The sequence below is a fragment of the Ctenopharyngodon idella genome, chromosome 2 (genome assembly GCF_019924925.1).
Source record: "Ctenopharyngodon idella isolate HZGC_01 chromosome 2, HZGC01, whole genome shotgun sequence".
NCBI lineage: Eukaryota > Metazoa > Chordata > Actinopteri > Cypriniformes > Xenocyprididae > Ctenopharyngodon > Ctenopharyngodon idella.
The window spans coordinates 21,374,822-21,402,810 of record NC_067221.1 but is presented as its reverse complement, the minus strand read 5'-3'; the positions used below and the strand labels follow the sequence as shown (position 1 = coordinate 21,402,810).

The window sequence follows — 27,989 nt, the reverse complement described above, 5'->3', positions numbered from 1 at the left end:
TATCTTAATCATGAGAATGATTGCATCCACTGTGGTCTTCATAGAGTTTTAAAGGGCAGCATGAAGGGGGTGCAGAGCAGGTGACTCAGAGTGGGCCGCCAAAGCACCGCTGTCTCTCAGTGCCATCACAACATAAGGTAAACAGGCTCCTGCAGAGGCGTGGAGTGGGTGAGATGAGTGGACCACGCAATCACCATGGAAACCAGCCTCATCGCCACAGAGCTTTCCTGGAAAAAACACCCCTGGTTGACTGTATATTCTGGAAAAACTGAATGATCCTGTTGGTAGCAGTTAATTACGCATATGTATGTGAATAGAGTAGATTTAAAGTTTTTTTTATGAGGCTCACTGAGAAAGGCGCCATGTATTGTGTGGCAGAGGTGACTAAGAGCCTCCATTAACCCATTTGAGTGGGATGTGTGGGAAGAGGAAGTGCAGAGGGGGGATATATCTGACGTATTTCATTATGACATTTCCTTTTAGCTGCACATAAATACAAAAAGCAAAATAGCATAAAATAAAATAAAATAAAAGCCAAAAAGTAAAGCAAAATAAAATTCACTGTGGGATAAAATGCGGGAAGAGAAAATGCAGAGTGGGAATGCCTCTTAAATTTTTTATTATTTTAAATCTAAATTACTTTTAACTGCATAAAATAAAATACAAATCCAAAAGCCGGATAAAGCAAAATCCAGTGAAATAAAACTATATTATATAACTATAATATATTCATATATTCTAAACTAAATTCAGTATTTCATAATTCAAAAAGACACACCGCTAAAGACAAATGTTTGCATGTAAAAAAATTTATTCAAGTGTTTTTCATTCAAAGTTCAATAAATAACCCACATTTGTTCATCAAATATAAATAATACTTTTTTCAATGTAACTTTTCAATAAATACTCATAGGAAATACAAAAATACTCAAACACGCACAAAAAACAAAAACAAAAATAGTTTTACATATAAATGTGCAAAAGTGATTCTGCTTTCACAGTTATTATCCAGTGCTACAAACTTCTACAAACTACAAAATCTTCCCGTGTGCTCCAATGCTGTATTCATAGAATGGATTTCAAGTCCCAAGGCCTTCCAATCTGGCTTTGAGTCAGTTCAGTCCTCCTGAACCCCAAGAAACTGGTTCAGATCATTCACTGACCGCCACGTCACATAAATGCCATGTTTATCTGGGACGCATTCCGCTGCTGCTGTCTTTAGAGTGGCCATGGGTAGTTTAACCCAAATGTTGTGTGATGAGTTCCTGGTAGACTGTTGATTTGAGGAAACGAGGGTAGCAGTCTTTCTCCATGAGGGTGTAAATTTTACTCTGGGCGAGGGTGAAGCAGGACTGTTTGGGTTGCTCCATATTCTTCAAGGTGATGGTTCTAGTTTCATGATCAAGATTAACCTGAAAATATGGAAAGAAATGATTTGCCATTAGACTTTTTCATGATATTTTTCTATTAAGTATGAGTCTTCTGCGCTATTAATATTCTTAGGAAATTTACCTCTCTTGGTGCGTCAGAGCAGATGAACTCCTCATAGATTTTCTTGGCCTTGCAGCACAGCTTTGAGGAGTTCTTTGTGTTCCTGTAGTCCTCACAGGCCAAATAGAAAGCAATATTTTCTTCACTGTACTCAGATGACAGGAAAGCTGTGAAAGCGCACAGTCCTTCTGCAAAGAAACATGAAGAATACATTAGACGACCCTGATAGCTTTCATCCTACAGCCTGAGAATGGTGTGCTTTTATATTGCTACAATGTAAAAAGTGGTAACCTTTAATTGTATACCTTAAAGAGCAATTTTTTACCTCATTTAACCCATAAAATTAGTTTGGTTGGTGTAAATTAATACATTTTGGTTGATTCAGTGATGCTAAATAATATTTTTTTCATCTGAATAATTTACATGTTACCATTTTTAGGTTACCATTCTTCTCAGTGCACTGTTCCCGCTGATATAAACTCACCTTTGTGAAGCAGGAGTTCATGGAAAGATTGGCTCCATTTTTGTCTGTTCTCCAGTGTTAGCTTGTCAGTTTTTTGCGAGTGGCCCATGATATTAAGCTCTTGCTTTAGCAGAAAATTTCCAAACCGAGCCTTGAGCTCTTTTGCCCTGTAAGGAACAAAAACGTCCATCATTTCATTTGGGAAAAGTACTTATAATTGATTAAAAAATCTGAATTTATCATTAGAAATACAGTATTATCATTTAACAATTTAGACTTAAGCTATACTTAAACTAGGGTCTAGTTTGAAAGAAAATATTGACATTTAAGCTGTTCTCACTATTCTGGCATAAGAATTATTATTAATATATACATATATATATATATATATATATATATATATATATATATATATATATTTTTTTTTTTTTTTTTTATAAATATGAAACATACCTTTCCAGACAGGTGATTGGCAGATGCTCTAGTGCTCGGCACATGTTAGCAGTTCCAAAGATTTCCTACTTTGCTCCACAAGTGCTTGTCTAATAGTTAATGTTGTCTGAGAGTTTTGATTCTGTCTCAGTGTCAGCAATGCTGGGCTATTTATACAGTTTCACCCTCCATGACATCACTTGACTCACCCAATGAAATGCAAGCTGTGGAAGGAGGGGGTGTTTCAGCCCTTCAAGCAGTCTTTGGTCTTCAGTGAATCATTTCCACTGCCTTAAAGAATCACTTTTTCCCCCCCATGTGCTTAATAGTCTCCATATGTTGTATAAAACACTGAAAATGGATGCAATGCCAAAATTTGACATATTTTAAACTTTTACACCCAAAAAGAAAATTTATGTCATTATTACCCTTATAAATTTATGTGGAAAACCAAATAAGAAATTGATGTTTAAGTGTTTTTTGGATACATTGAAAGATAATGAGATCTATTGTTGTTTTTGGACCCCATTGACTTTCATTGTATGGACAAAAACAGTTCTTTAAAATATCTTCTTTTGTTTTCCACATGATGGTGAGTAAATGATGACAGAATTTACCTTTTTGAGTAAGCAAACCCTCAAAGGCATTTTGTGTGAAACCACAATATTTATTGACGTTGCATGTTTTATTAGTTGGTTAAATACTGTAACTATTAATAGCTTTATATATTAAAGAGATAATTTGTATTGATGCAAATGTATAGAGTGCCTACATGAGGTAATTTTAAATAACTATAGGCTAATATTTCACATGGAAATACCAAATGTTTACGTAAATGGGACCATTTGTTTTACATATAGGAAGTGATGGGGGGATTTCGGTAGAAGTCCACCCACGCACCTTACAACCCCTGCTGATGTCACAGACTCACACTATGTGAAACCGTCTGGCATTCGAGCGGAGGGTCTTAAAAGCATTGTTGCAAAAACAGGAAGTAGAGAAGCAAAATATGTGGCAGAAGTCAGGGTATTTGGAAATGAAAATAGAAATCTTTTCAGGTGATGTGTTAATAATGATTTTCATTGTTCCAAAAGTGTTTTTTGTTGTTGTTGTATCAAAGAAAAAGATGTAACCCCTTGTGATTTTTTTTATGCTCTTTTGAGTTGCATGTAAATCCTGCTGGGAGAAAATGCTTCTTTATTTCTTTTGATAAGCAATGAGGCAAAGTAACATGAGGCAAATGTAGCTCTGAGGTTCTTCTTTTATATACTGTAACAACCAAAAATAATCAGAAATTTCTAACTAAACTAACTAGTTTTATTTAAATCAAAAATACTATTTAATGTGAATAAATCAACTTGACTACTTTAGGTTAAACCATGAATGTTATTAAAGGGTTAGTTCACCCAAAAATGAACATTCTGTCATTAATTAATCACCCTCATGTTGTTCCACACCTGTAAGACCTTTGTTTATTTTCGGAACACAAATTCAGAACGCTGGCTCAGTATTGGCAGAGGATGTTCATGTGAGCAGCACGACGCATTCATGTGATGCTGATGCAGGAGCCGGCCAATAATGAGTTGGCGTTCTGATGTAGAACGTGGAAGCACTGAACAGCGTTTGAGAATGACACAGAAGATATTGTTGAATAATGTCATTATTTTGTTTTGGTGCACAAAAAGTATTCTAGTTGCTTCATAAAATTAAGGTTGAACCACTGCAGTCGCATTGACTTTTTAAACAATGTCTTTAGTACCTTTCTGGACCTTGAAAGCGATGGTTAAATTCCTGTCTACGGACGAGTCATATACCTCTCGGATTTCATCAAAAATGCCTTAATTTGTGTTCCGAAGATGAACGAAGGTCTTACAGGTGTGGAACAACATGAGGGTGAGTAATTAATGACAGAATTTTCATTTTTTTGTGAATTAACCCTTTAAGTGTTAGATAAAGCAGAAGGTACTGTTGCAGGTTAACACTTTTTCCTGTGTGGAATTAAAGTCATCATAAACATAGTCTTTTTTCCCTTATTGTGACGTATATAAAAGTGAAATGGCTTCTCAAACAAGAAAAAAGACAAAGAAAAAAGGCCGGAAATCATTAATTAATTGGATGGTTGTGGATTACTCTTTTTGTGATGTCATGTGATTGACAGGTTGTCCCACCCTCGTGCCAGTAAACACATCATCAGAGAAGAGATGAGCTGCAAGAGGGAGGGGAAGTTATTTTGATTAAAGTTTACAAAGGGCACATGAATTTTAAAAAATAATGATGTGCACAGGTAAATCATTTATAACAAGCACTGCAATATTCCATTAAAAAATGTCAGTTTTGATTTCATGGTGGCTTTAAGCAAAAGTCTCAATTATCTCTCAATTTATTGCTTTTGAAACAATCATAATGAGATCTCATTTGAGATTTTCTTAAGGCAGCCCGTAACCATCTCCATTAGCAATAACATGTTTTGTTCACTGGCTTTTGTATTGACTTCTCAGTGCTTGATTCCAGCAACTGTGAACTTTATTACATTAATTTAGAGGACAAAAATATGTTTACACGCTCAATCAAAGGTCAGTGTTTTTGGGGACAGAGTGTTACAGCGTGTGTCTCAGGCCAGCTGTGGCATGTCTTATTGAGACACGTCCCCATCTGTCCACTGTCACTTCAGTCTCAATGTAAACATGTTTTCTTTGCTTGTACCTAGGCAGAAAATAATACACACTGCAAAGTCATGATCTAAAAAAATAATTGTCATTATTAAATAGTCCTAAACTGTCACCATAAATGAGTTTCCTGTGGAAGTCCATTCACTTCAGAGAAAATAATTGTAATAATTTTATTATTGCAACTCTGTATCTAACAATTGTGACTTTATTCATCATAATTGTGACTGTTTCTCATAATTTCTCACAAATGTGATTTAGTTTTCTCATAACCGAAACTCTGTACCTCATGACTTCAGTTCTCATAATTACAACTTTGTGTCTCACAATATCATTTTTTTTTTTCTTCTCATAATTGTGACTATTTTTTTTTTTAACTTTATATCTCACAATTACAACTTTTATCACCCCTCATAATTGTGACTTTATTTCCCATAATTGCAACTGTGTATCTCACAATTGTGAGCCACGTCCCAAGCCATGTAATGGGGAGGGTTGGGCAAAGAACTGGCAACCTACCTTGGAATTTTTCCAAGAAACATTTCCAAGAAAATTCATGGACAGTCTCTTGTGTACAGTATGGCAAGAGATGGCCACAGAATCACCAAGAGACGGATATGACTGAAATGGTAATGGATTGGATTTCATAATTGTGTTGGTAACACTTTAGTATAGGGAACATGTATTCACTATTAACTATGACTTTTCCCTCAATAAACTCCTAATTTACTGCTTATTAATAATTAGTAAGTTAGTTGTTAAGTTTAGGTATTAGGTAGGATTAAGAATGTAGAATAAGGTCATGCAGAATAAGGCATTAATATGTTCTTATTAATTACTAATAAGCTAATATTCTAGTAATATGCATGCTAATAATCAGCTAGTTAAAATACCCTAAAATAAAGTGTTACCATTGTGTTTTGTTTCTCATAATTGCAGCTTTATTTCTCACAATGTGCATTTATTTCTTGTTTTACACTTTATCCCACAATTACCTTCTTTTATTATTATTATTATTATTATTATTATTATTATTATTATTATTCTAAAGTGATTTTGGAACATAAATCTTTTTTTTTTTTTTTTTTTTTTTCCGGTGTTCTTGGCAATTTACTCGATAGGTTCTTATTTAGCTGTTCCTGTTCCTAGCTGTTCATTATTTGTTTCTCTGTCATGCATGCATATAGCTAAGCTTCTTGTGAGCTGCTGCCTCCGGAAAGCTGCACATCCCTGGAGTTTGGTTTCGTGCTCAGCTAAACAATGGAAATAACTAACAAGGAATTGTGAACCACAATGGTTTTTCTATTTAAAGTCAGCACTTATAGTTGGCTCGTTATAGGCTTATGGGAACAATTCAATGGCACAATAAATAATAACGATAAACAGACACTGATGTGAAGGTCACATCATATTGATTTTATGTTTTGCCCATTTCTAGGTTACAGGTTTTATAATACTGGTTATGGTGTTACTTTTTGAATAGCTTATCAATTTTGAATGAAATATCTGTTATATGAGCTAAAAAGGAGGTGACATATAATGCCAAACCAATGGTGCCAAAAAAAAAGGGTTTAAAGAGCTCATTTTGCACAACTAATTGGGTCACATGAAGATCAATATGAAATAAAGAATCCTTGTGTCGTCATGATTTTTATGGTGCATATTATGCCTTCTTCATAAGCCTGACCCTGATAACTATAAATAAACCAATTCCAAAACATTTTCTAAACTATTCACATTATATCAATAACATGTTGTATAATAGACACTTGGGTCAGTACAGTGTTCTGTATGAAGGCAGAAAAATCGATTTCATTAAATTCAGTAAAATAATAGGCCAGAGATATTCATAAAGCACATATTTTCTCTTTCATTTTACATGTTGCTTCAATTCAAAAGCAATTTTGTCTGCATCTGTTATGAAAACACTTCAAACAGATTTGTGTCAGCTATAATGCTTTATAAATGTGTACCTTTGTAGCAAGGAAAATGTTCTTTTCAACAGACTGAACACAGGACAGTGTCAAGGTTTGTCTAAGTCTTAAATTCATTTTTGACTGTTTTTAAAAGTGAGAAGGCATTCATTTGTTCTTTCTGTATACTGTGAAATATCTGATATGAAGGTAATATGTAGGCCTAGTGTTTTACACAAACACTAGTCATTGTTTTAAGCACTTGTTGACTAAACAGATGATTAAACTCCCACGAACACATGATGGCACATTGTCTTTGTCATGATGGCAGATTCAACAGAATTTCCCTTGAGAAAATATAATCGCCACTCATCCTTTTGGCATATCTTTTCATAACAGATGGCTGTTTAACGAATGGCTGCCAAATCTATGTGGTGTAGTGGCAAATGAATAGACCTTTCCTTGGCATGATCAGTTCTGTCTTTAATTGATTAAATGACAAATTACTGAAAAATAATGATGGCTAAAATGAGCAATGCTTTCTTAATATCTCTGTATGTATTTAAATTAACAGATTTCCTATCTTGTCAGAATGACTTGCAAATGTATGATTGTGCTGTTATTTATTTTATTTATTTTTTTTTGCAAGTGTGATATTGGTTTAATAGACACAATATTGCCAGTTACTTTGTCTATTTTTACTCTGAAAATAGTTTCTAGCAGAGTTAAAACAGAACTGTTACAGAGCAACGCAGCAGTGCTGTTTCATTCCTGAATGAATTTGTGCTTTTGAATGAATCTGTCAAATGATTCAGTAATTAACTCAGTCACTTGTTTAACTCATAGTCAAGAAATAAACGCACATTGTGAGAAATAAAGCTGCAATTACGAGAAACAAATACACAGACAATTTTTTTTTTTTGAATGAATAATTTAATGACTCATTCATAATGACAGTCATTTGTTGTCATCCCCAATATTTTGTTTTGACAAATTTCCAAACTGACTTCAGATAAAAAAATTCCCTTCAGAATCCTTGAATGAGTTCAGTTAAAAAATCCACATGAAATGTATGAATTCGTATTCTAAATGTATGAATTACATATTATGATGCACAGGATGTACGTAGACAATGACATGTGACTGTACCACTGCGGGGATTGCCCATGCTACTCTTCAAGAGAATGTTGGATTTGCCCAACATTTTGGATAACTGGATTTTAACTGGAAGAACTGCAGACTTGTGGGAATACAGCTCTCTTGAAGTTTCAAGTCATCATAAACTGGCAATTGTCCCAGAAAACTGTGGGCCTAAACAAATGTCAAATTTCCCTCAAGTCTGCCAGAAGAGGTTTTAAAATATGAAGGTTCAAAGGGTCTGTTGCTAAAAATAAGAATCTCCATTTGTGTAACTGGAGGAACAGTAAAAGATCAGATTAGTGCAGGAACTCTGCTGTATAATCTGACTAAATTAACCTGACAAATTAGGTTACTTCACTGAAAGTAAATTTCATTTGCTAGTAGGAACAGATTTGTTGGGTAAAAATTGCAAGTTACCACTTTCTAATGTTTTTCTGCCTTCAGGAGTTGATATAAACTATACATATATGTGTATTTTTTTTTTTTTTTTTTTTTTGAACAATGTTTATCTTCCACCCAAAGCATATTTTCAGTATGCCATTGTATGGCAATAGAGATTGTAACTTGCATTCAAATTCATCTGACTGGTTTTCAGTGAAGAACAGCAGGTGTTTTTGAATAGAACGGTGGTCTGCATTGAGTATATCAATCTTACTCAGTTTTCTCCAGAATCAAGCACTCCCAGAGATACCTGGAAAGATAACAGGCCAACAAATGAAAATGGTCTCACCACAGGATGTTTTCATGCAAGACACTTAATTGGGAACATTGTAAAACTTGTGCCAGTTGAGCACTGATATATCTTTAAACACTGAGATTGGCTTCAACACACCATGACAGCTCACTTGTGACTCTCTGGCCAGTAAGGGCAAAGGGGGGCATTGGGTTTATTCATGACACATTGCTCAGTAATTGTCTTTTTCTAGAGATCACATCACCTATGTAGGCAGTTTTATACCAACTTTTTTTCATTTTCTTCAAATTCATTCATTCTTCCAATCATGGGCATAGAATATGTAGGGAACTTGGGGGCACTTTTAATAAAATGTAAATTCGTCCCCCACATATTTTTTCGGGCAAGTGTGTTCACATAGAGGTTTTCTTGGGCCAACGTGAATAATTCTAGATTTAAATTCAAAGAGACAAGATCGTCTATGCATGACCTGAGATTTTGTTCTTATCCAAATCGAGGCAACATAAGCATTTTGGAGCGCAAACATTCTTCATAAAGTCCAAAATTTTCTCATAGAAGTAATAACTTATGACATTCCAAGAAATCCCTTATATGGACAAAGGCATATCTATTGCTGTAGCTGTATAAAAAGCAGAAATGTTTTGACTAATGAAATGTCAAGACAATAAACACATATTTGCGACAACATATGGTTTATTTGTGTTTTTCAAACCATTTCGGGGTATTTTTTAAAACAATTAATTATATGAATAATGCAGTGCTAATTGATATATACTTTATTACAGTATAGAAACTATAAAATGTTCTACAATCATAAAATTGTTATTAGGAAAATATAGGAAAAAATATTAAAGAATACAAATGATTGGTTATTGTTCAGCAGTGTATTTGAGTTTTTAGCCAATAAAAAGCAAGAGATAAGAAAAAATAAAACCTGTTAATTAGACAAAAGTCAGAATAAAACGTCTCCGGTTATGACTGTAACCATGGTTCCCTGAGAAGGGGAATGAGACACTGCGTCATGGAGTTGACGTTATGGGAGCCCTCCTCGTAAAGCAGTGTCTGAAGCACTTGAGTTACACGCCGATCTTAACTGGCTACCATGATCGGGTGACATCACAGGTGCGCCGGCAGGGTATATAAGGGCGCCTAGAGAGGACTTCATCAACTTCATTTGTCTGAAGGAAGACGTACATGCATGCCAGATGTATGGCAATGTGACGCAGTGTCTCGTTCCCCTTCTCAGGGAACCATGGTTACAGTCGTGACCTGAGATGTTCCCTTTTGAAGTGGAACGAAATAGCCAATATGCCATACTGAACAAATATCATCTCACTGTACTTGTAAACTGCCCAATAAGCTAAGCTGTAGCCAAAGCATTACCATACAGCACACCCTTGACCAAGAACTAGATAGCCTGAGGTTACATACGCAGCTCAGTCTCTGTCAAGACTCAAACTCAGGTAGCTGTATGCATGACTGTCAGAATGCAGTCCACAAGGCTACTACTCCGACTGCCACCCGGACCCCCAGCCATCAGTTACTCCAAAGGAGCACAACATTAAGCATACTGTCCATATTACCAGGAGAAGCCTCAGGAGAGAACTGTATTCTCGCAACAGTATGCTCTAGCTAAGAACAAAGTAATGTTCTTCACACCGAAGAACTTCACCACTGAATCCCTAGGGAAGGCCTCTACCCAGTATTGGGTTTCCTAGGGAGATAGATTTTCCTGACAAAATCGCCCGACTATAAGCCCCAGTGTGAACCGGAGGGGCTACTGAGAGGGCAGAGTGCTGTGGTGCTCTTGTACACTCCCTACCAAGTAGCTCTTATCGGCTGATGCTTGCCCATTCTTACAGTTCTAGTGAATAACAGAGTGTGGGTCGCTAACTGCGATTAATCCACTTTTATGCTCTGTCTCAGTACTCCTCATGAACAGGGGGCGTCAGATAATAGCCCCTTCCCTTTCCAATGGAAGCGCCAAAATGCCATTTCCAATATGTGCGAGATTCAAAGAGAAACAGATTGATACTTCTCAATCATAGATGGTGACAGAAGAGGAAGTGGGACATTACTACGGCACTGCCCACTCTTCCTGTCCCGTCTAGCCCATTTGCGAAGTAATCACAGAGGAAGCACAAAGCTGACACCTCTGCACTTCCGGCATTGGAGTGGGGAAGGGTAATAAATGAGGATGTGGGACCCAAGTTGCGGTATTGCCCATCATCTACTTCTATCACAGCACTTTTATCTACTCTAGAATATTGTTACTACCCCTGAACTACCAGGAACAGACATAAAGGTGCGAATTGCCCATCTTTCCTTTCTCTCTCCATATGAAATATAAAGGATGCTAAATGGGTGATGGGTTACCACACTTTTTGATGGGTTTCCTGGACTAGGAAGGGCAGGAGGTAGAAGAGTGGGATGCGACAGCATTAGAGCCCAACTCTAAAGGGCCCAGGGCCGTTTCTAGAGTTTGATCACTACTGGGGCACAGGCCCCACAAGAATTTTTGTACTTCACAAAAACAGCACCAAAGCATTCAATTCTGGTGACTTTGGCTGCAGTATTTATTTATTTATTTATTTATTTATTTATTTATTTAACATTAATGTAAGTTGATGCTGTAGATAATTTCATTAGTTCAATTTTACATTTTTATTTACTGTAAAGGGCTTTGCTTAGCATTCCTAAGGTCTCTTTTGAATGGTATGTGTACCATGAGTGGTACAGTGGAATGCTAACAGGTTTTAAATCATCTGTAAACATTTTTCAGTATCAAAAGTGGATACGGTTTGGTAGATGACAATGGTAATTTTTAAACAATTACTAACAACATTAACTTCATCAGTGCAAGTTTACATTTTATTTGATACTTGACCATACCAAATCTAAATTAATTTAAATAAACAAAATGGAATAAAAAAAATAAACAAATAAATAAAAAACGTCTCAGGTTACGACTGTAGGACTGTAACCAGGAAACTATAAAGCACACCCAAATGGTGCATTGGATTTGAAAAGGACTGTGAATATATTGTCATCAATATTCCTCTGATTTTAGCCACTATTAATGAGCTGCAATGTAATAAGCAGGTCATTTTGATGACAGCACTGGGCATGTCATTTTGCCTACACACTGCTTAGACATAATGAATTGTGAGAGGTTAAACAAAACATAAATCAGTAATAAACAAATGGCTCAGTCAGAAGTAGTGATGTGAAATGATGGCCCATGCTGCTCCTGGGGAACCTTCACCTTTTGTTTGTGAAGACAAGAATCACTATGACTATGCTATTGTATTTGTATTGTGTTATACTGGATAACTCATCCTGCAAAGTTTATGCTACAAACATGAATAGTACCTCAAATCATGCAGTTTTTTATTTTTTATTTTAGCATTCACACTTGGTTCTTTCACCCTCTAATAATGCCCCAAATCACCTTAGCAACCACATATCAACACCCTCGAAATCATAATAATAAGAACATAACATCATGGAGGGGATTATAGCATCATGTTTATTATATATATATATATATATATATATATATATATACACACACACACACACATACAGCACGCTCAACGACTGTTTTGGTAATAATAAACTCAGGAGATATCCAATGAAGCACAGGAGAAACGCAAACCACATAACTGGAACGACATGGAACAATGAACTGAGGGCATTTGTAACATAACATTGGTAGTAGTAGAAGTATACAGAAAATGCATTCTTGATTAGATGGGGTGTTGTGGTGTAACAGTTAAAGATCTAGACTACTAATTAAAAGGTCATGTTCACCATTATGATCTTGATCAAGACACTTAACCTCAGGTTACTATAGAGGGACGAACCCTTTGATAAATGCACTTAAATGACCTTTGATGAACGCTTCATCTAAATTACTAAGTCATTTTATAGTTCAGACATTGATTAGTTCAGTTTTAAAATAATTAATCTAGTGAAATGTGAAATATATCCACTGTTAGTGTATCCATGTGAAAAGGATTTTTATTTTATTTTATTTTATTTTATTTTATTTTATTTTATTTTATTTTATTTTATTTTATCCTAAGCTTACCATAAATTGTCAGTTTAAATTATTCTATAAAATATGTTTCTTGGAATAGAATCATTATTGAGTGGAAAGTGAGAAGACAAACTTTGTGAAAAAGAAGTGCACTTAATTGTACTGAAAGTGCACTTGTAATGTACATTAAATCTTAAAAAGTATATTTTTAAAAACTGTACTTGCAGATAATATGCACAAAATATAAGACCACTTAAGTGCTCTTGAATGACTGTTTCTAAACACACTTAAAAAAAAAGTGCACTTTGTAATAACTTAAAATTAAATTTTTATACCTTAAAGTACATTTTACATCATTGTTTTAATCTTTTTGCATAGTTAGATACAGTTATTTTGATGTGCTGACTAACATAATAAAGCACCTGTAAGATATATGATTATAATTTTAACAGTGTTGTGCTATTTGATATTACATTTGAATTTGATATATTTTTGCTAAATTGCAGCTTCATCATTAAACATAAACATAATGGAATGGACATACAAGTATATTTTAGTTTACCATAAAAGCTTGTCAGTACATTCACACTTTAACCATATTTCAAAGACAATAATTATAAAATTACATGTAAAGATGTATACTTAAATCCTATACTTAAGTGAGTCAAAAAGCACTCTAAAATTCAGCTAATTGCAATTAATATAATTTTAAACTATAATAGATTTCCATTTGATTGTAACTAACATGCAGTTATGTGTCTGAAAACATTACATTCAAGTATATTCTTTTAAAGTATATTATTTTCATAATAAATACACTTTATTTAAAGTATGTTCTTTTTCACAAGGGAAGGCCCAGTCTATCTTCAGAAAACAACAAAACAGGAAGTTTTGCATCTTCTTAATGGTCCAACCCTTTGCCCTTCTGTCCCTAAAGAGAATATTCTGGCCACATCCCCCTCTGTAAATTCCATATTGCAAAAGATGGGATGAAGTTAGTGCTCCGTCAAATAGAGCAAGAGTTTAACACAACAATCCCCAGTGAGATGCAGTCAGAGCGCTTTGACCCTATCTGATGAGTAATACGCAAGACTGAGACGGTGACAGACATCGTCCTGCCTACACTCTGTGTTATGTGTAGCTCAAATCTCAAGGGATTTCCTGAACCAAGTTTTGTTTAACCAACAACAGTTGGCAAACTAGCAGAGATGATTAATTCAGTTGACAGATGACATCTAAACACAAAACATTTCACTGATAAGAGCATTGACTGATACCTCCTTAGTAAATGAGTGTAAAAAAGTGTGCTTGTTGTTTCGATGTGACATGTCACATCCTCTCCGTGGTTACTGAAACTCCTGGGCCGGGCTTATGCTTGAAGAGATGATAAGGATGTCAAATGTCAATGCTGTGTCTAATAATTACGGTTTTAAAAGATTTCATTGCAAAAGACAAACTTGCCCATATGATGAAATGTCACTTTATTCTCAAGACGGGTGTTGTCTAATTTACACTATTGTTTAAAATTTGGGGTCAGTAAGATTTTTTTTTTTAGGTCTCTTATGTTCAAAACGACTGCATTTATTTGATCAAAAATACAGTAACATTGTGAAATATTATTACAACTTAAAATAATTATTTTCTATTTAAATATATTTTAAAATGTAATTTATTCCTGTGATGCAAAGATGAATTTTTACTCCAGTCTTCAGTGTCACATGATTCTTCAGAAATCATTCTTATATGCTGATTTGCTGCTCAAGATACATGATACATTTTATTCAGGATTCTTTGATGAAAAGAAAGTTCAAATGAACAGCATTTATGTGAAATAGAAATCTTTTGTAACATTATAAATGTCTTTACTGTCACTTAAAATGACATTTAATGCATCCTTGCTGAAGAAAAGTAGTACTTTCTTAAAAAAACTGTAATTATATTATTGAAAACTGTGATAATTATATTATATAAAACTGTGAAATGAATAATTACAGTGTTTGTTGGCCATTTTACATTCATAATAATAATAATAATAATAATAATAATAATTTAATGACTATTTAATGGCAGATTCTAAATGACTTACCCTTTACTGTGAAAAAATGCCCATTAATTCCAAAATAATAACTAAAAGCAGTACTAATTTAAACTATATTGTATTTGTGTGTTGATTTTCAGCTGTTCATTTTAATAGTCAGCTTATTTCGGGTCATCAGTCATAAAGCTCGGTAAACACTCTGTCACAGGCACGAAGATGTATCTTTAATTTCACCACTACTAAAAACCCCCGCAGTCATGATGTTTTCAGGTCTTTTCAAGTTTGATTTTGACGTGACATAAAGCGGTGATATGTATGTGGCTGAGCTGTTTACTTAATTTTAATTAGTCTTCCAATTGACGGCATTATTATGTTCATTCATACTGACGCACAGAACGTGCACGTAAACAAGAGGCGGGATTTATCGCACAAACCAATCATATCCAATCATAACCGATCATATCCAATCATAGCGCGATGGAGGCATTGCCTCCTCTCACATGACTTCCCCCCATTCATTCTCTATTACCCCCCTCTAAACCCACCGCATGCTTTAGGCCCAGTCCCAAATGGCTTCCTCACGGTCTTCCTCTGAGTCCACACTTTTTATGACGTAATGCCGCTTTGACTGCCGGGTAAAGACCTCTGCGTAGCTCGCAGACTTGCGGGCTCAGCTGAAGTGCACATTGAGGGCGCATAGCAGCCGCAAAGGGGGCACTCACGACCACCCTTCTGAAACCTAAAATGATGAATGGGACACCCTACGGTCTCGTGGACTTAACGGACACACGCACGCGGCAGCCATTGTAAGTCCACAAGACCGAAAGTGCATAGAAGTGTGCCACTTGGGATTCAGCCTTAGAGGCGTTGTTGATTCTCTGTGAGCTCAAGGGAGGCACGAGAGACGTGGACTCTCACTGTAGCTACACCTGAGGGTGTCGCTGTTGGACAGCGTTTCTTTTGAAAAACAAGTGACTTATACACTTTTTATTGCCACATTTTGTAATATTTGCATTGTTTTATTTTTGTAATATGGATTATTTTCTCATCCTAAAAGCTCTATTACTGTACGTTAAGAGACCACAGCAGTGGGAATGGGGTGTTATTTGAGTCGTCATCAATGATCAGTGTTTTTTTTTTTTTTTTTTTTCTTCAAACAGTAGTCCTGCTCAATCTGGTGTAAATGCCTCTCAAGTTGTTCGGTACACACTCAGTGATATGTTCAAATGATCTTGGTAACCTATTGAAACCACTAGAGAGCAGCAGAGTGCAACTAGATGATCTTTATAGCAATTTGTGCAAAAACTTACCTTCAGAATGACTTGGATTACACTGAAATATGATTTGAATTACATATGAAAATTGGAAAAATAACATCAGGAACTAAAATATATGTAGTTTTCATACACTTAAACCCATGTCCCTCACTGACATAGATATCTTTGACATTTGAATGTCAAATGTGGTTTTGCTTAGAGAACAAGAACAAGAAAAAATATGAGATGGCATGAGTCAGAGAAATCCTTGTTAATAAATGTAAGAGACTATATGTGAAATGTCTTGTTTATAAATGTGAGATGTCAGCTCAATTCATTTTAGCTTGATAGCTCCATTGCTTTATCTTCAGGCAAGGGCAATCTGATGTAATGAGGAGCAGCGGGTTTATTGCTCATCTGAAAACTTGGATTTAATGATTGTATCAGTTACTTTATATTCATAGAGGTTCTCATTTGATTGCTCATGTAGACACTACCCTTCATCAAGGGCCTTCATGCGATAGTGTCATTGGACAGTTGTTGGACAACCAGTGAGGACAAAGTTGTTGGTGGTGGTAAATTTCAAAACACTAAAACAGATAATGCAGTGTCTTATTTAGTAAGACTTTGCCTCCCTTACAAGATATCACGATGGATGGAGGCCCCTAAAGTGCGTGTATCTCATTTCCTCCAAACCAAAGAGTGATTCACCCTGCCCTAGAAAAATAGAAAGCTAATAGAAGTAAACAATATAATTTTGCCAGAATAAACCATTCAAAGTTCCTAGCAACAGCATATTATAACTCTAGTAAGGTATCCGAATATAAACACACAGTGACTTACTTCATAATACTTTATAGTATTTATAATACTTATCCAATAAATGAACAGATAGATTTTTAATTTTTTTGAAGAAAAAACCCCCACAATACTAGGATGTTGTGTGGTGGCTGCTATGCATTTGATTTTCTGATAATTTGAGAGTGATTTTGTGCCTCTTTGGGATGGCACCATAAGGTGCCATTGACTTGCAGAATACAAGCTTCTGGAGGGCACATAATTCTTAAGTAGTGAGTTTAGGTGTAATGGTGCAGAGTTAGTGGTTGTCTTGTAGGCAAACATCAGAACCTTGAATTTGATGCAAGCGGCTATTGGCAGCCAGTGCAAACTGATGAAGAGAGGTGTGATGTGTGCTCTCTTCGCCTCTTTAAAGACCATTCTTGCTGCCGCATTCTGGTTCAGTTGCAGAGGCTTGACAGTGCATTTTGGAAGGCCTGCCTAGAGAGCATTACAAAAGTCCAGTCTGGATAGAACAAGAGCTTCTACGAGGAGTTCTGTAGAGTGCTCCGATAAGAAGGGTCTAATCTTCCTAATGTCGTAAAGGCAAATTTGCAGGACTGGGCCATTGTAGCAATATGTAAAACTTAAATGATCATCAATCACAACTCCAAGGTTCCTGGCTGTCCCGGAAGGAGTTATGGTATAGGAAAAAACATGTTTCCGAATGACAAATCCCAGTGATGACATGTAGATGGAGAAGAGAAATGGTCCAAGCACTGTGCCCTGAGGTACCCCAGGAGCAAGATATTGCGAATTAGACACCTCACCCCTCCGAGACACCCTGAAGGACCTACCTGAGGGGTAAGACCTGAACCACTGGAGTGTGGTTCCTGAGATGCCCATTGTCATAAGGGTTGTCAGGAGGATCTGGTGGTTAACTGTGTCAAAACCAGCAGACAGGTTCAGCAAGATGAGTACTTTAGGGGGCCATACGCTCAGGGGTGGATTAAAGTCTACACAGGCCCCTAGGCTCAGGGATTTCTAGAGCCTCCCCAAGACAACCCAGACGCACACCCAATACAAACACATGCACATGACTCATAAGGTGTATCACTAATAATCATCAAAAATATTTGTGATCAAATAAATATCACTAATGGCTATTCGGGGTGGCACAGAGAAAAACAGAAATAAGTACTGGTTATATAAGGGGATTTTATGGTACTAAATATTTAACTCTCTACTGCATGGTGTTGCCACATGGCAACATACTCTTTGTGTTCATTTCCCTGCCACTGTCTCTTGAAGAGAACATTCTCATTTTTTTTGTTGGTAAGAGAAGACCTTAGTTTAGCCAATGATGTGCTTTGGTTAAGTCACATGACATGCTACTTTTTTCTGTGGCGCGATTTCTGACAGACTGCCATCTCTTGTCGGTAGTTGCTGAAAGCAAACTAAAACGTCAGTAACAAACAAGGAACAGCCCATGTCACATTCACAAAAAAAATTGGTAACATCATCTCAGGTAAGTTATGATGACATTCACCACTCAAAAAAGTTTTTATGAAACTAGTTTTTGGTAAATCGATAAAATGTCTGTGTTGCCAAGCAATAATGGAATGACATTATTGTAATAGTTTAGCTAGCTAGCAAAGGTCAGCTGCAGTCTGTTAAGCTGTAACAATAACAACATTAATGCTAGTGATATAATGTTGATTAGTCGTATGTTAAGGACTGCCATGGCATTTGTATTATGGATTAAATCAACATCGGAGACCTGCCTGCCCACTGCCACCACAGCCAGTACTACTGGACCAGACCAACCACTGGCCTACCGTGGTGTCTCAAAAAGGCAGGTGCAAGTGGCTGTAAGTGTATTGTTAGGGTGAAGTGCACCAAATGTGATGTTTACCTGTGCCTCACCTCTGAAAAAAACTGCTTTGTGAAGTTTTGTGCAGAAAAAAAGTGGTTTCAAGGATTATGGGGGGTTTATGTTCATAATCTTCCTCTCATAAGATTGTGTAATGTTGAATTTTCATGAACTGCAATGTTTTTGGTTTTATGTCAATGTTTTATGATACATGAACAGTATTATATTTGTTTTTAACTGTAAAAATTTGCAATTTAAATAATATTCATGAGAAATGTAATGAAATCCAAAGAATATAAAGCATTATTCAGCAAAAAAGAATGGAATAAATAAAAGCACAAGATGTTGGAAAGTATACGGAAGCCCTAAACGGCCATGGATTATTAGGCCTATTATTATTTTTTCTATCTTGTTTTCTCGTGATCACGACTTATTTTCTCGTGATCTCGAGATAACAAGTTGTTTTCTCGTGATCACGGCTTAATTTTCTCGTGATCTCGACATAAGAGTTCTTTTTACAATGATTGATTCTGAAACACTGCACCCGGATTCTACTGTTGCTATAGAAACGAACACAACTTTCACGCGCATCAGTTCGACGGATAAATCATGCGCTCTTATATCTTGTGGATATTTCAGCAAAATGTTTACTTCGCTTAATAATAAAGTTTACAATAAATAATATAGGCTAATCAATCACTGTTCAATAAATGTACGCTAAACATTTTATTTGTGTATGTTTAATAATCAACAGAGCATTCAACATCTCAAGTGCAGACGGAGTGCCTTCCGAAATATGCCAGATTATTCTATAATTCTAAAAACTTTTAAAGATGCTTGGATTAAACCCACTTTATTTTCCTCATTCGCTTGAAATATATTACATAACGTGTTCGTTATTTTTATTCGTCATGTAGAATAGGCTGATATCATGCGCGTTAAACTGTCTTCCTCCTTCTAGCTCTTCCATTAAAAAGAGGTGCAATAGGCCTACTCCAGATTTCCAAAAAACAAAACTTTAATTCAGTTGATATAGGCTAAAACAATCTTGGGATGCTGTTTGGGAAGAGTGTTTATGTGTATGTGTGTGGTTTCCTACAAAGAAATGTAGAAAATACGGTTACACACTATCACTGAATTAAATGACATAGGCTATAAATCATATTTCTTATCAATATACATTGAGTGACATAGTGAGGTAAACGAACACTGAAACTGCAATGATTAAAATGGCGTCTTAAAGATACACAATAAGGTGCAAACAGAATACTATACAGTGACATCAAAATTAGTTTTAATAAGCAATAAGTTTAGTATCAGACCGAACTATTGCGGTAGTGAATTTGTGAGTCATGCATCTAAAATAATCATATTCAAGCATTTAACAGTTAAGTTAATTACTTAACGCACACAATACTGCACAAAATAAAGCGATCACGAAGACTCTTGTACCAGTACAATCTGGGCCAATATGAACTAATACAGTAAAGTGGATATTTACCGCACCCCATCAGTTATATTTGGTAATATACTGACACCTGTTGGCACATTTGTGTAATTTAGAGCAGAGATTAAGTCGTGATCACGAGATAACAACTTTTGTTATCTCGAGATCACGAGAAAATATTAAGTCGTTATCACGAGAAAACAACTTTTGTTAGCTCGAGATCACGAGAAAATTAAGTCGTGATCACGAGAAAACAACTTTTGTTCTCTCGAGATAACGAGAAAAAATAAGTCGTGATCACAAGAAAACAAGATAGAAAAAAAAAAAAAAAAAATAGGCTAATAATAATCCATGGACGTTTAGCGCTTCCGTGAAAGTATGTATAAGGTGTCGTTTATACTGTTAAAGCTTATAATAGCACTAATTGATTCAATACAAACAACATTTCTGAGGAAAAATATTAACTATATACACTTACACTTATTCTAAGTTATTTCCACTATTGTATGTCATAAAGTACCTTATTTTGTTCCTTTTTTTTTTTTTTTTTTTTTTTTTTACAGCACTTCAAGTTAAGCCATTCTAAGAAAAGAAAAAGAGTCAAATATTTTTTTCTATAGGTCTATCACAATGCGTGCGATAGAAGGTTAACCCTAATTATGAACCGTTTGTCATCTATAATACCACGTTTTAACCACTAGATGGCTGTATATCCCTATATGTAAATATATAAACATGGTTGTGTATTGGCTCGTTGCAGGGAACATTGTTTTCAGACAAATAGATCGAATATAAAATAGCATTTTATTTGTAAGTCAAGAAGAAAAAAAATAATAATAATAAAAAAAATAATAATAATGACTGTGAAAATCTGTAAAATATGTCACAAAATACCAGTGTGCTGCATAATACAACTCTAACATAAATACAATTAGCAAAATACTTGAGGCATAAAAATCTAGATCACTTGTTTTGGTAAAGCTGGAATGCAATATTGTTTATTCCAAATAAATATATATCATGATAAACATAAATAAAACGTTTTTTTTTTGTAGTTATTTGTGGAACAGTGCCATTATGTCTAATCCTCTTTTCACAAACTTTAGACTAAATGGTTTTTCTTCAATATTTTGTGACTCAATAACACAAAGACCAGAAGACCTTTGTATATAGTAAATTCACATATTAATCTAGTTTCCAAAACAACCCATATCAAAAGCTATCATAGCTATTCAAACTTAAACTAAAGTTCTTGAAGATAAAATAAATTGAGCTTTCTTTATTTATGCTTCTAAGTTCTAGCAGAGTAATTTTTAATCCCAAACATGAAGGGTCAAGGCTACTCTTATCTTTATGATAAGAATGTTGTGGAAAGGTCACTGGTTGAACTGACTCGGCATATCTCAAAATCTGTTGAAAACAGTGTCTTTTACATTGTCAACATTAGTTTTTTGCAGAAATACTTGTCATCACATAAGCATTTTAGCATTTTACCTCCCACCTCACAGAGTTTAGAAAGCTCAGAGAGTGAGAGAGAGAGACACACACACACATTACATTGACTTTGGTGTTATATTTGTTGAATCGGCCATTGCTTGTGGAGAGCTCAACTAACTTTAAAATATATTTTTTTATTAAAAATCACATAAAACCAAGCTAATATAAACATATAAACTGTACAGTGTCCGTTTTGATATATGCCTTTATATCCTTTATATATAAATATAACACTGGAGGAAGGAAGGAATCCAAGGAAGGAACAGTGGTGAACTGTCGACAGGGTCATGGGTGGCCAAGGCTCATTGATGCATGTGGGGAGCGAAGGCTGGCACGTGTGGTCCGATCCAACAGAAGAGCTACTATAGCTTAAATTGTTCAAGAAGTTAATGCTGGTTCTGAAAGAAAGGAGTCAGAATACACAGTGCATCGCAGTTTGTTGCGTATGGGGCTGCATAGCCGCAGACCAGTCAGGGTGTTCACGCTGACCCCTGTCCACTGCCGAAAGCGCCAACAGTGGGTGCGTGAGCATCAGAACTGGACCACAGAGCAATGGAAGAAGGTGGCCTGGTCTGATGAATCACCTAAGCATTGTTGCACACATTGTACACCCTTTCATGGAAACGGTATTCCCTGGTGGCTGCGGCCTCTTTCAGCAGGAAAATGTGCCCTGCCACAAAGCAAAAATGGTTCAGGAATGGTTTGAGGAGCACAACAACGAGTTTGAGCTGTTGACTTGACCTCCAAATTCCCCAGATCTCAATTCAATCCGGCATCTGTGGAATGTGCTGAAAGTCCGATCCATGGAGGCTCCACCTTGCAGCTTACAGGACTTAAACGATCTGCTGCTAACATCTTGGTGCCAGATACCACAGTACACTTTCAGGGGTCTAGTGGAGTCCATTCCTCGACGGGTCAGGGCTGTTTTGGCAGCAAAAGTGGGACCAACACAATATTAAGAAGGTGGTCATAATGTTATGCATGATCTGTGTATGTACATATATCATAAACATAATAAAGCTTTTACATTGCCTCAGGTAGTAAGTTATTAGGTCGTTCAGCACAAAAGCTCAGGTCATGGACTTGATGAACTGACCTCAGCTCTATAGCACCACCCTGACTTGACATGTTTGATGAACTGTTGGATTCCTCAAGAAGATACTCCCTTGGAGTTTTGCAAGCATTTCTCAATCGTTTCCAGACTTTTTTGTTTAAAAAGATATACAAAAGAGGATTCATGAAAACATGCATGAAAGCAATACATTCTGTCACCTGAATAGCAAAGTCAAAGTGTATGTTAGTGGTACATGAATTAAAAACATGAAGGTCTTGCAAAGCATGCAAGAAAATAACAACACTATAGGGGAACCAGAGGAGAAAAAACATGACAGTGAATCCAATTTCATATCTAAACATCTGGAATGTGCTCCTCACGGCAGCAACATATGGTAGTCTGATGGAACAAAATAGGAGCACTAAAAATGGTACGACAAACCCAAGTATGTTCATCTGAAATCTTACATAGATTTTCCAGCCGACTTTATGGTTGAAGTTGTAAGTGCAAATGTTCTGTTCATGGATCTTTTGAGTCTCAACAAAGTTGACATGAACAGCAGCAGCCAAAACTGATAAAAGCCACACCAAAATGCACATAATAGTATTCCTCTTTAGACTGTTAAAGATCCTGATGGTAGAAACAACATATACAATGTCCATAAATCTTTGCAAGCTCTGACTAGCAACAAAAAGATTGCTGCTATACAAACTGACCATGTAAACCAATGTGATTGCCTTACAGCTTTGATCACCAAAGATCCATTCACTGCTGGCATACACTGCCCAGAACGGAAGGCTCAGTGTAAAAATAAAATCCGATATGACCATGTGCAGAGGCAACACCTTCCTCAAAGTTTTGTATTTGATGAACAATATTAGCAGGGTTAAATTAGCAATAATGCTCAGTGCACAGATAATGTAGTAGAATATAGGTAAAAACACATTGCTGAATTCCTTTACGTGTGTCTTCTTGCAGAGTCCATATTCCTCAAGTCCTTCTGCATTATAATAGTCCTCATAATTGCTGTAGTCCTCTGAGTTTAAAACATCCATGGTTTGCAATCAGCTCCAAGTCTTTGTTGCAAATTTTTGTTATTGAGAGAAAAACAGTTCCCTTTCACTTAAGAATGTACTTTCACAGTACGGCACTCTAGGATACTTGCCCATAAAATGTTTCCATTTCATTCTTCAGGAAAATCTCAGTCTCTTGGAAACACAGAACAAACAGTGATAAGCATGGAAAGTATTTGAATACAGTTCACATCCTGGACTTAGCAGCACAAGATCACTTTTTTTTTTTTTTCTCTCTATCTATCAACAATAAGAGCGGAAACTGAGCTTGGGAGTAACAGGAAATGGGCATATTACTCACATACACATTAAATGCAGCAGTCATTTTGTTTTTCTGGTGTGCCTAGCAGCTTTGTATATCAAGGTTGTGACACAGAAACTTTAAACATAATTAAAATTAATCATCACATCCTGCATTTTGATGGCGCCGCGCATGGCAGCCACAGTGCTTAGCTCTCCAGTGTTTGTATTGTTTTTGTTAGTTTTTCCTGTTTTTTGTTTTTCAAATACGATCAGTTTTACCAGGGATGAACTGCTGAACATTCGGCAGTACTCACCACAAAATCTTTTACCGGATTTCTATTATTCAGACGTTTTTGTTGAATGTTGTAGTTGGTGGAGCGGCGGCGTTGTTTAGACGCTTCAGGACGCGCAGACGGGGGAAGGGCGCCGGCGCCCTCGTGAAGTATGGGGGGTGGATTCTATAAAATTTGATGATTGCTAAGCAAACTGAGAGGAGAACTAACGTGTATACGCACGCCAGCCGTCTGGCCAAAATCCCATAGTATTCAGGCGTCAGACGTAAGATATGAGACGTTAGACGTCACGGTCACCTGTTGGAGCTGCGCTCAAAGTGAGCGGTGGCGATGGCGGCGACGTAGTTGAGAAAGTATATTTTTTACTTTGCGTCTGAATAACGTACGTGTGGATAAACGTTTGGATAATGTATGTGTGGACTAACATTGATAATATTTAGCTTTATTCCTATTTTGCCCAAAGGAAGCTTTAAGGTGGAAATGTTCATAACTTGGAGGAAGCAAACAAATCCGTTTCCCTGATTAAAGCTTGGCCATTCCTCCGGCCACCTCTGTTGCTCAAGCACCGCATTAACAGCTGACTTTTCTCCGTTTAAAGGACACACTGGCACAAAGGCCATTTACACATTCCAGCTGAACTTCACCTCTTAATATGGAAAATAATAAAAATAATTAACAAGCCAATATATACATATAAGTGGCCATGGTAACACTTGGTAACACTGCAATTGCGCGCTTGGCGAAGCAGCTTTAGGAGCCTAAACAAATAAAACACAACAGAGACGAGCTCGACGGTCAAACATGTTTTTTCAAGCGCATGTTTACTTAGCGTTTTGGCTTAACGTTTATATATTATATTTTTCATAACTAAAATAATCTATGTAGTGGTGCCCCCCAGTTATGCCATCCTGGCGCCTGGCCTGTAGTGATTTTTATAATGACTGAGCACTGGTCTTAATTCACTTACCCAGCAACATCACCTAAAAAAATCTATAACTAGCCTAATGTATTCAGTGACATGTTTTACCAAATATAACTAAAGCTTAAATATAATAATTCAATTTATTGCATTAGGCAAATCGAATGCAAGCACATGCGAACAAACAAGTACTACTAATAATTAATGCAACACATCTAATATGAGCATGTATAACCATGCAATATATTTGATAATTTTGTTGTGCTAACCTTAAGGTTTTTTATGCCATTGCAGCACTTTTACATTATTTTTCTAATGCACGGTCAATCTAGCCGCCACTATATTTTGCGGTTCGCGCATACACTGGCTATTACGGTAAGACTGTCAGAGAACTGATCTGAAAACAAGTAATCTTCAGTCAAAGCGATTTCACATTCATTTATTCAGTCAGTCTGTCTGAATAAATGAAAATAACTAAATAAATACATATTTTACAGCCCAATTTCACCTGAAAATGATAGTACACCTCACAGCCTGTCACTGTATGATATGCTGAAATCCAAAATAAATGTCTGCCTGAATAATAATAATAATAATAATAATAAAACAGGCCTAAATAAATAAATATAAATGAAAAAAAAAAAAAAAAAATATATATATATATATATATATTTCACAGCCCAATTTCACCTGAAAATGATAGTACACCTCGGACCCTGTCACTGTATGATATGCTGAATTCCAAAACAAAAGTCTCCCCGAGTAAATGGAAAAAAAGGCCTAAATAAATAAATAAAAATAAAAATTTAACAGGCCAAAGTGACCTGAAAATGATAGTACACCTCACATTCTGACACTGTCTGCTGCTAAATTCCCAAATAAAAGCCCTCCAACACTCATATATACGATGTTTTGTCCATACATTCTAAAACTAAGAAAAGTCCTAGTTTCCACAGACCATATTCACCTCAGATGGAGAGTACACCTTCTCACGGTGTCAACTACACTGTTTCAGGACATTTTGATGTTGTATTCCAAAATAGGAGCCCCCCAAAAACTCATATATACACTTTTTTGCCTATACATTCAGAAAATCGTAAAAAGAAAAGTCCTAGTTTCCACAGAACAATTTAATGTCAGATGGGTTGTACACCTTATCATGGTGTCAAATACACCGTTACAGGACATTCTGATGTTGTATTCCAAAATAAGAGCCCCCCAAAACACATGTACTGCGTATATATGAAGTTTGGGGGGCTCTAATTTTGGAATACAACATCAGAATGTCCTGAACCGATGTAGTGACCGATGCTAGTGCAAGTAGCAGAGCGGTTTTGAGCATCAGGGGCCTGAGGTCAGCTGAACGCAGTGGCTCAAAGGGCTTTGAGAGCTCTGAGGACCAAAGAGAGGTCCCAGGTGGGAACGGTGAGAGGTCGAGGTGGATTCAATCGCCTAGAACCTCTCAAGAAATGCACCACAAGGCTGTTTCGTCCCACTTGGTAAAAGTGCGAGGAGCTAGGGACAGCCTGAAGGGAAGGACTGTATATTGGTAAGCCACGCCCTCGAATGTGAATCTCAAGAATCACCTGTGATGGGGGGCTATCTGGATGTGAAAGTAAGCATCTTTCAGATCCAGTGAGCAGAACCAGTCCTCGGGGCAAATCTGCGCGAGAATCTGCTTCAGTGTTAACATCTTGAACTTCCGTCTCATGAGGGAGAGGTTCAAGAGTCTGAGATCTAGGATGGGTCTGAGACCGCCATCTTTCTTGGGGACCAGGAAATAACGGCTGTAGAACCCCGACTCCTTTCCTCAGTAGAGTTGTGACTTCGGCTCGGAGGACATGAACGTCGTCCGTGTTTACTGAAGTCTGAAGCACCCCGCTGAAGCGCGGGGGCCTTCGGGCGAACTGAAGCGAGTAGCCCCGACTTATGGTCCCCAGGATCCAGCTTGACACCCCGGGAATGGCCTGCCAGGCCTCGGCCCGCGTGACAAGGGGTTGAATGACATCGGATGACGGACCGCCGGTCGGGGGCCCATACACCGGAGAGAGTGGAAGAGGAAGTTTGCTCTTTCTTTGAGGAGGTAAAATATTTATAGTGTTCGCCGTGAGAATGGCGTTTCGCATGGAGGCAACATTTGTGGGTCCAGTTAGCACAACACTGAATATATCTCCCACGCCCGGAACTAAATGGGGCGGAGGGGAGACTGAATGAAGGAGCTTTTGGAGTGGTCCGGCCTCTGCGAGACTTTGCCCCATCCTCTTCCTTCCTGGCAGATCAGGAGGACTTAGAAGGCGTCGAGTCCAGCGAAATCTTAGGCCGGGGTCCCTGACATCTCTGGAAGGAGGAGCGCTTTGCGGGGCGTGAACGCTGGCGCTGTTCCTTGGGAGGCGCTGCCTGAGAGGTAGAGGGTGCAGGCTTGCTCTGCTGAGCCGGCGCAGGCCTGGGGCGGCTGGAAGCAGAAGCAGAACTGGAGCGCTTGGGCAGGAAGTGTCGCATGGCTTGGGACGACTTCTGTGTAGCGGTGAAGCAATCCGTGAAGCCCTCTACCGCTGGCCCAAAGAGACCAGAAGGAGAGACCGGGGCGTCCAAGAAGGCCGTCTTGTCCAGGTCCTTTATCTCGATCAGGTTGAGCCACAAATGGCGCTCGAGCATGACCAGGCTGGCCATGGATCGTC

General features: G+C 37.0%; 2 protein-coding genes across 2 annotated transcripts; both read right to left on the bottom strand.

Annotated features, from left to right (window-relative positions):
• Positions 1–793: 793 nt before the first annotated feature.
• Positions 794–2,556, bottom strand: rgs5b (regulator of G protein signaling 5b). Its single transcript, XM_051878284.1, has 4 exons — positions 2,408–2,556; positions 1,976–2,121; positions 1,513–1,679; positions 794–1,412 (listed from the first exon to the last, which is right to left on the bottom strand). Exons 1-4 carry the CDS (start codon positions 2,449–2,451, stop codon positions 1,239–1,241), a joined length of 531 nt encoding a protein of 176 aa, XP_051734244.1. The 5' UTR covers positions 2,452–2,556; the 3' UTR covers positions 794–1,238.
• A 19,234-nt stretch (positions 2,557–21,790) lies between these two features.
• LOC127505335 (atypical chemokine receptor 2) lies at positions 21,791–24,275 on the bottom strand. The gene has a single exon (XM_051880802.1). The coding sequence runs from the start codon at positions 23,836–23,838 to the stop codon at positions 22,753–22,755; it is 1,086 nt and encodes a 361-aa protein (XP_051736762.1). The 5' UTR covers positions 23,839–24,275; the 3' UTR covers positions 21,791–22,752.
• Positions 24,276–27,989: the final 3,714 nt, after the last annotated feature.

Bases quoted from the DNA above. Each gene is read 5' to 3' on its own strand.
- rgs5b (XM_051878284.1), bottom strand. From the start codon at position 2,451: ATGTGCCGAGCACTAGAGCATCTGCCAATCACCTGTCTGGAAAG. The intron at 2,122-2,407 runs GTATGTTTCATA...TGTTCCTTACAG, and splicing joins CCAATCACCTGTCTGGAAAG to GGCAAAAGAGCTCAAGGCTC. The intron at 1,680-1,975 runs GTGAGTTTATAT...GTTTCTTTGCAG, and splicing joins TGAACTCCTGCTTCACAAAG to AAGGACTGTGCGCTTTCACA.
- LOC127505335 (XM_051880802.1), bottom strand. From the start codon at position 23,838: ATGGATGTTTTAAACTCAGAGGACTACAGCAATTATGAGGACTATTAT.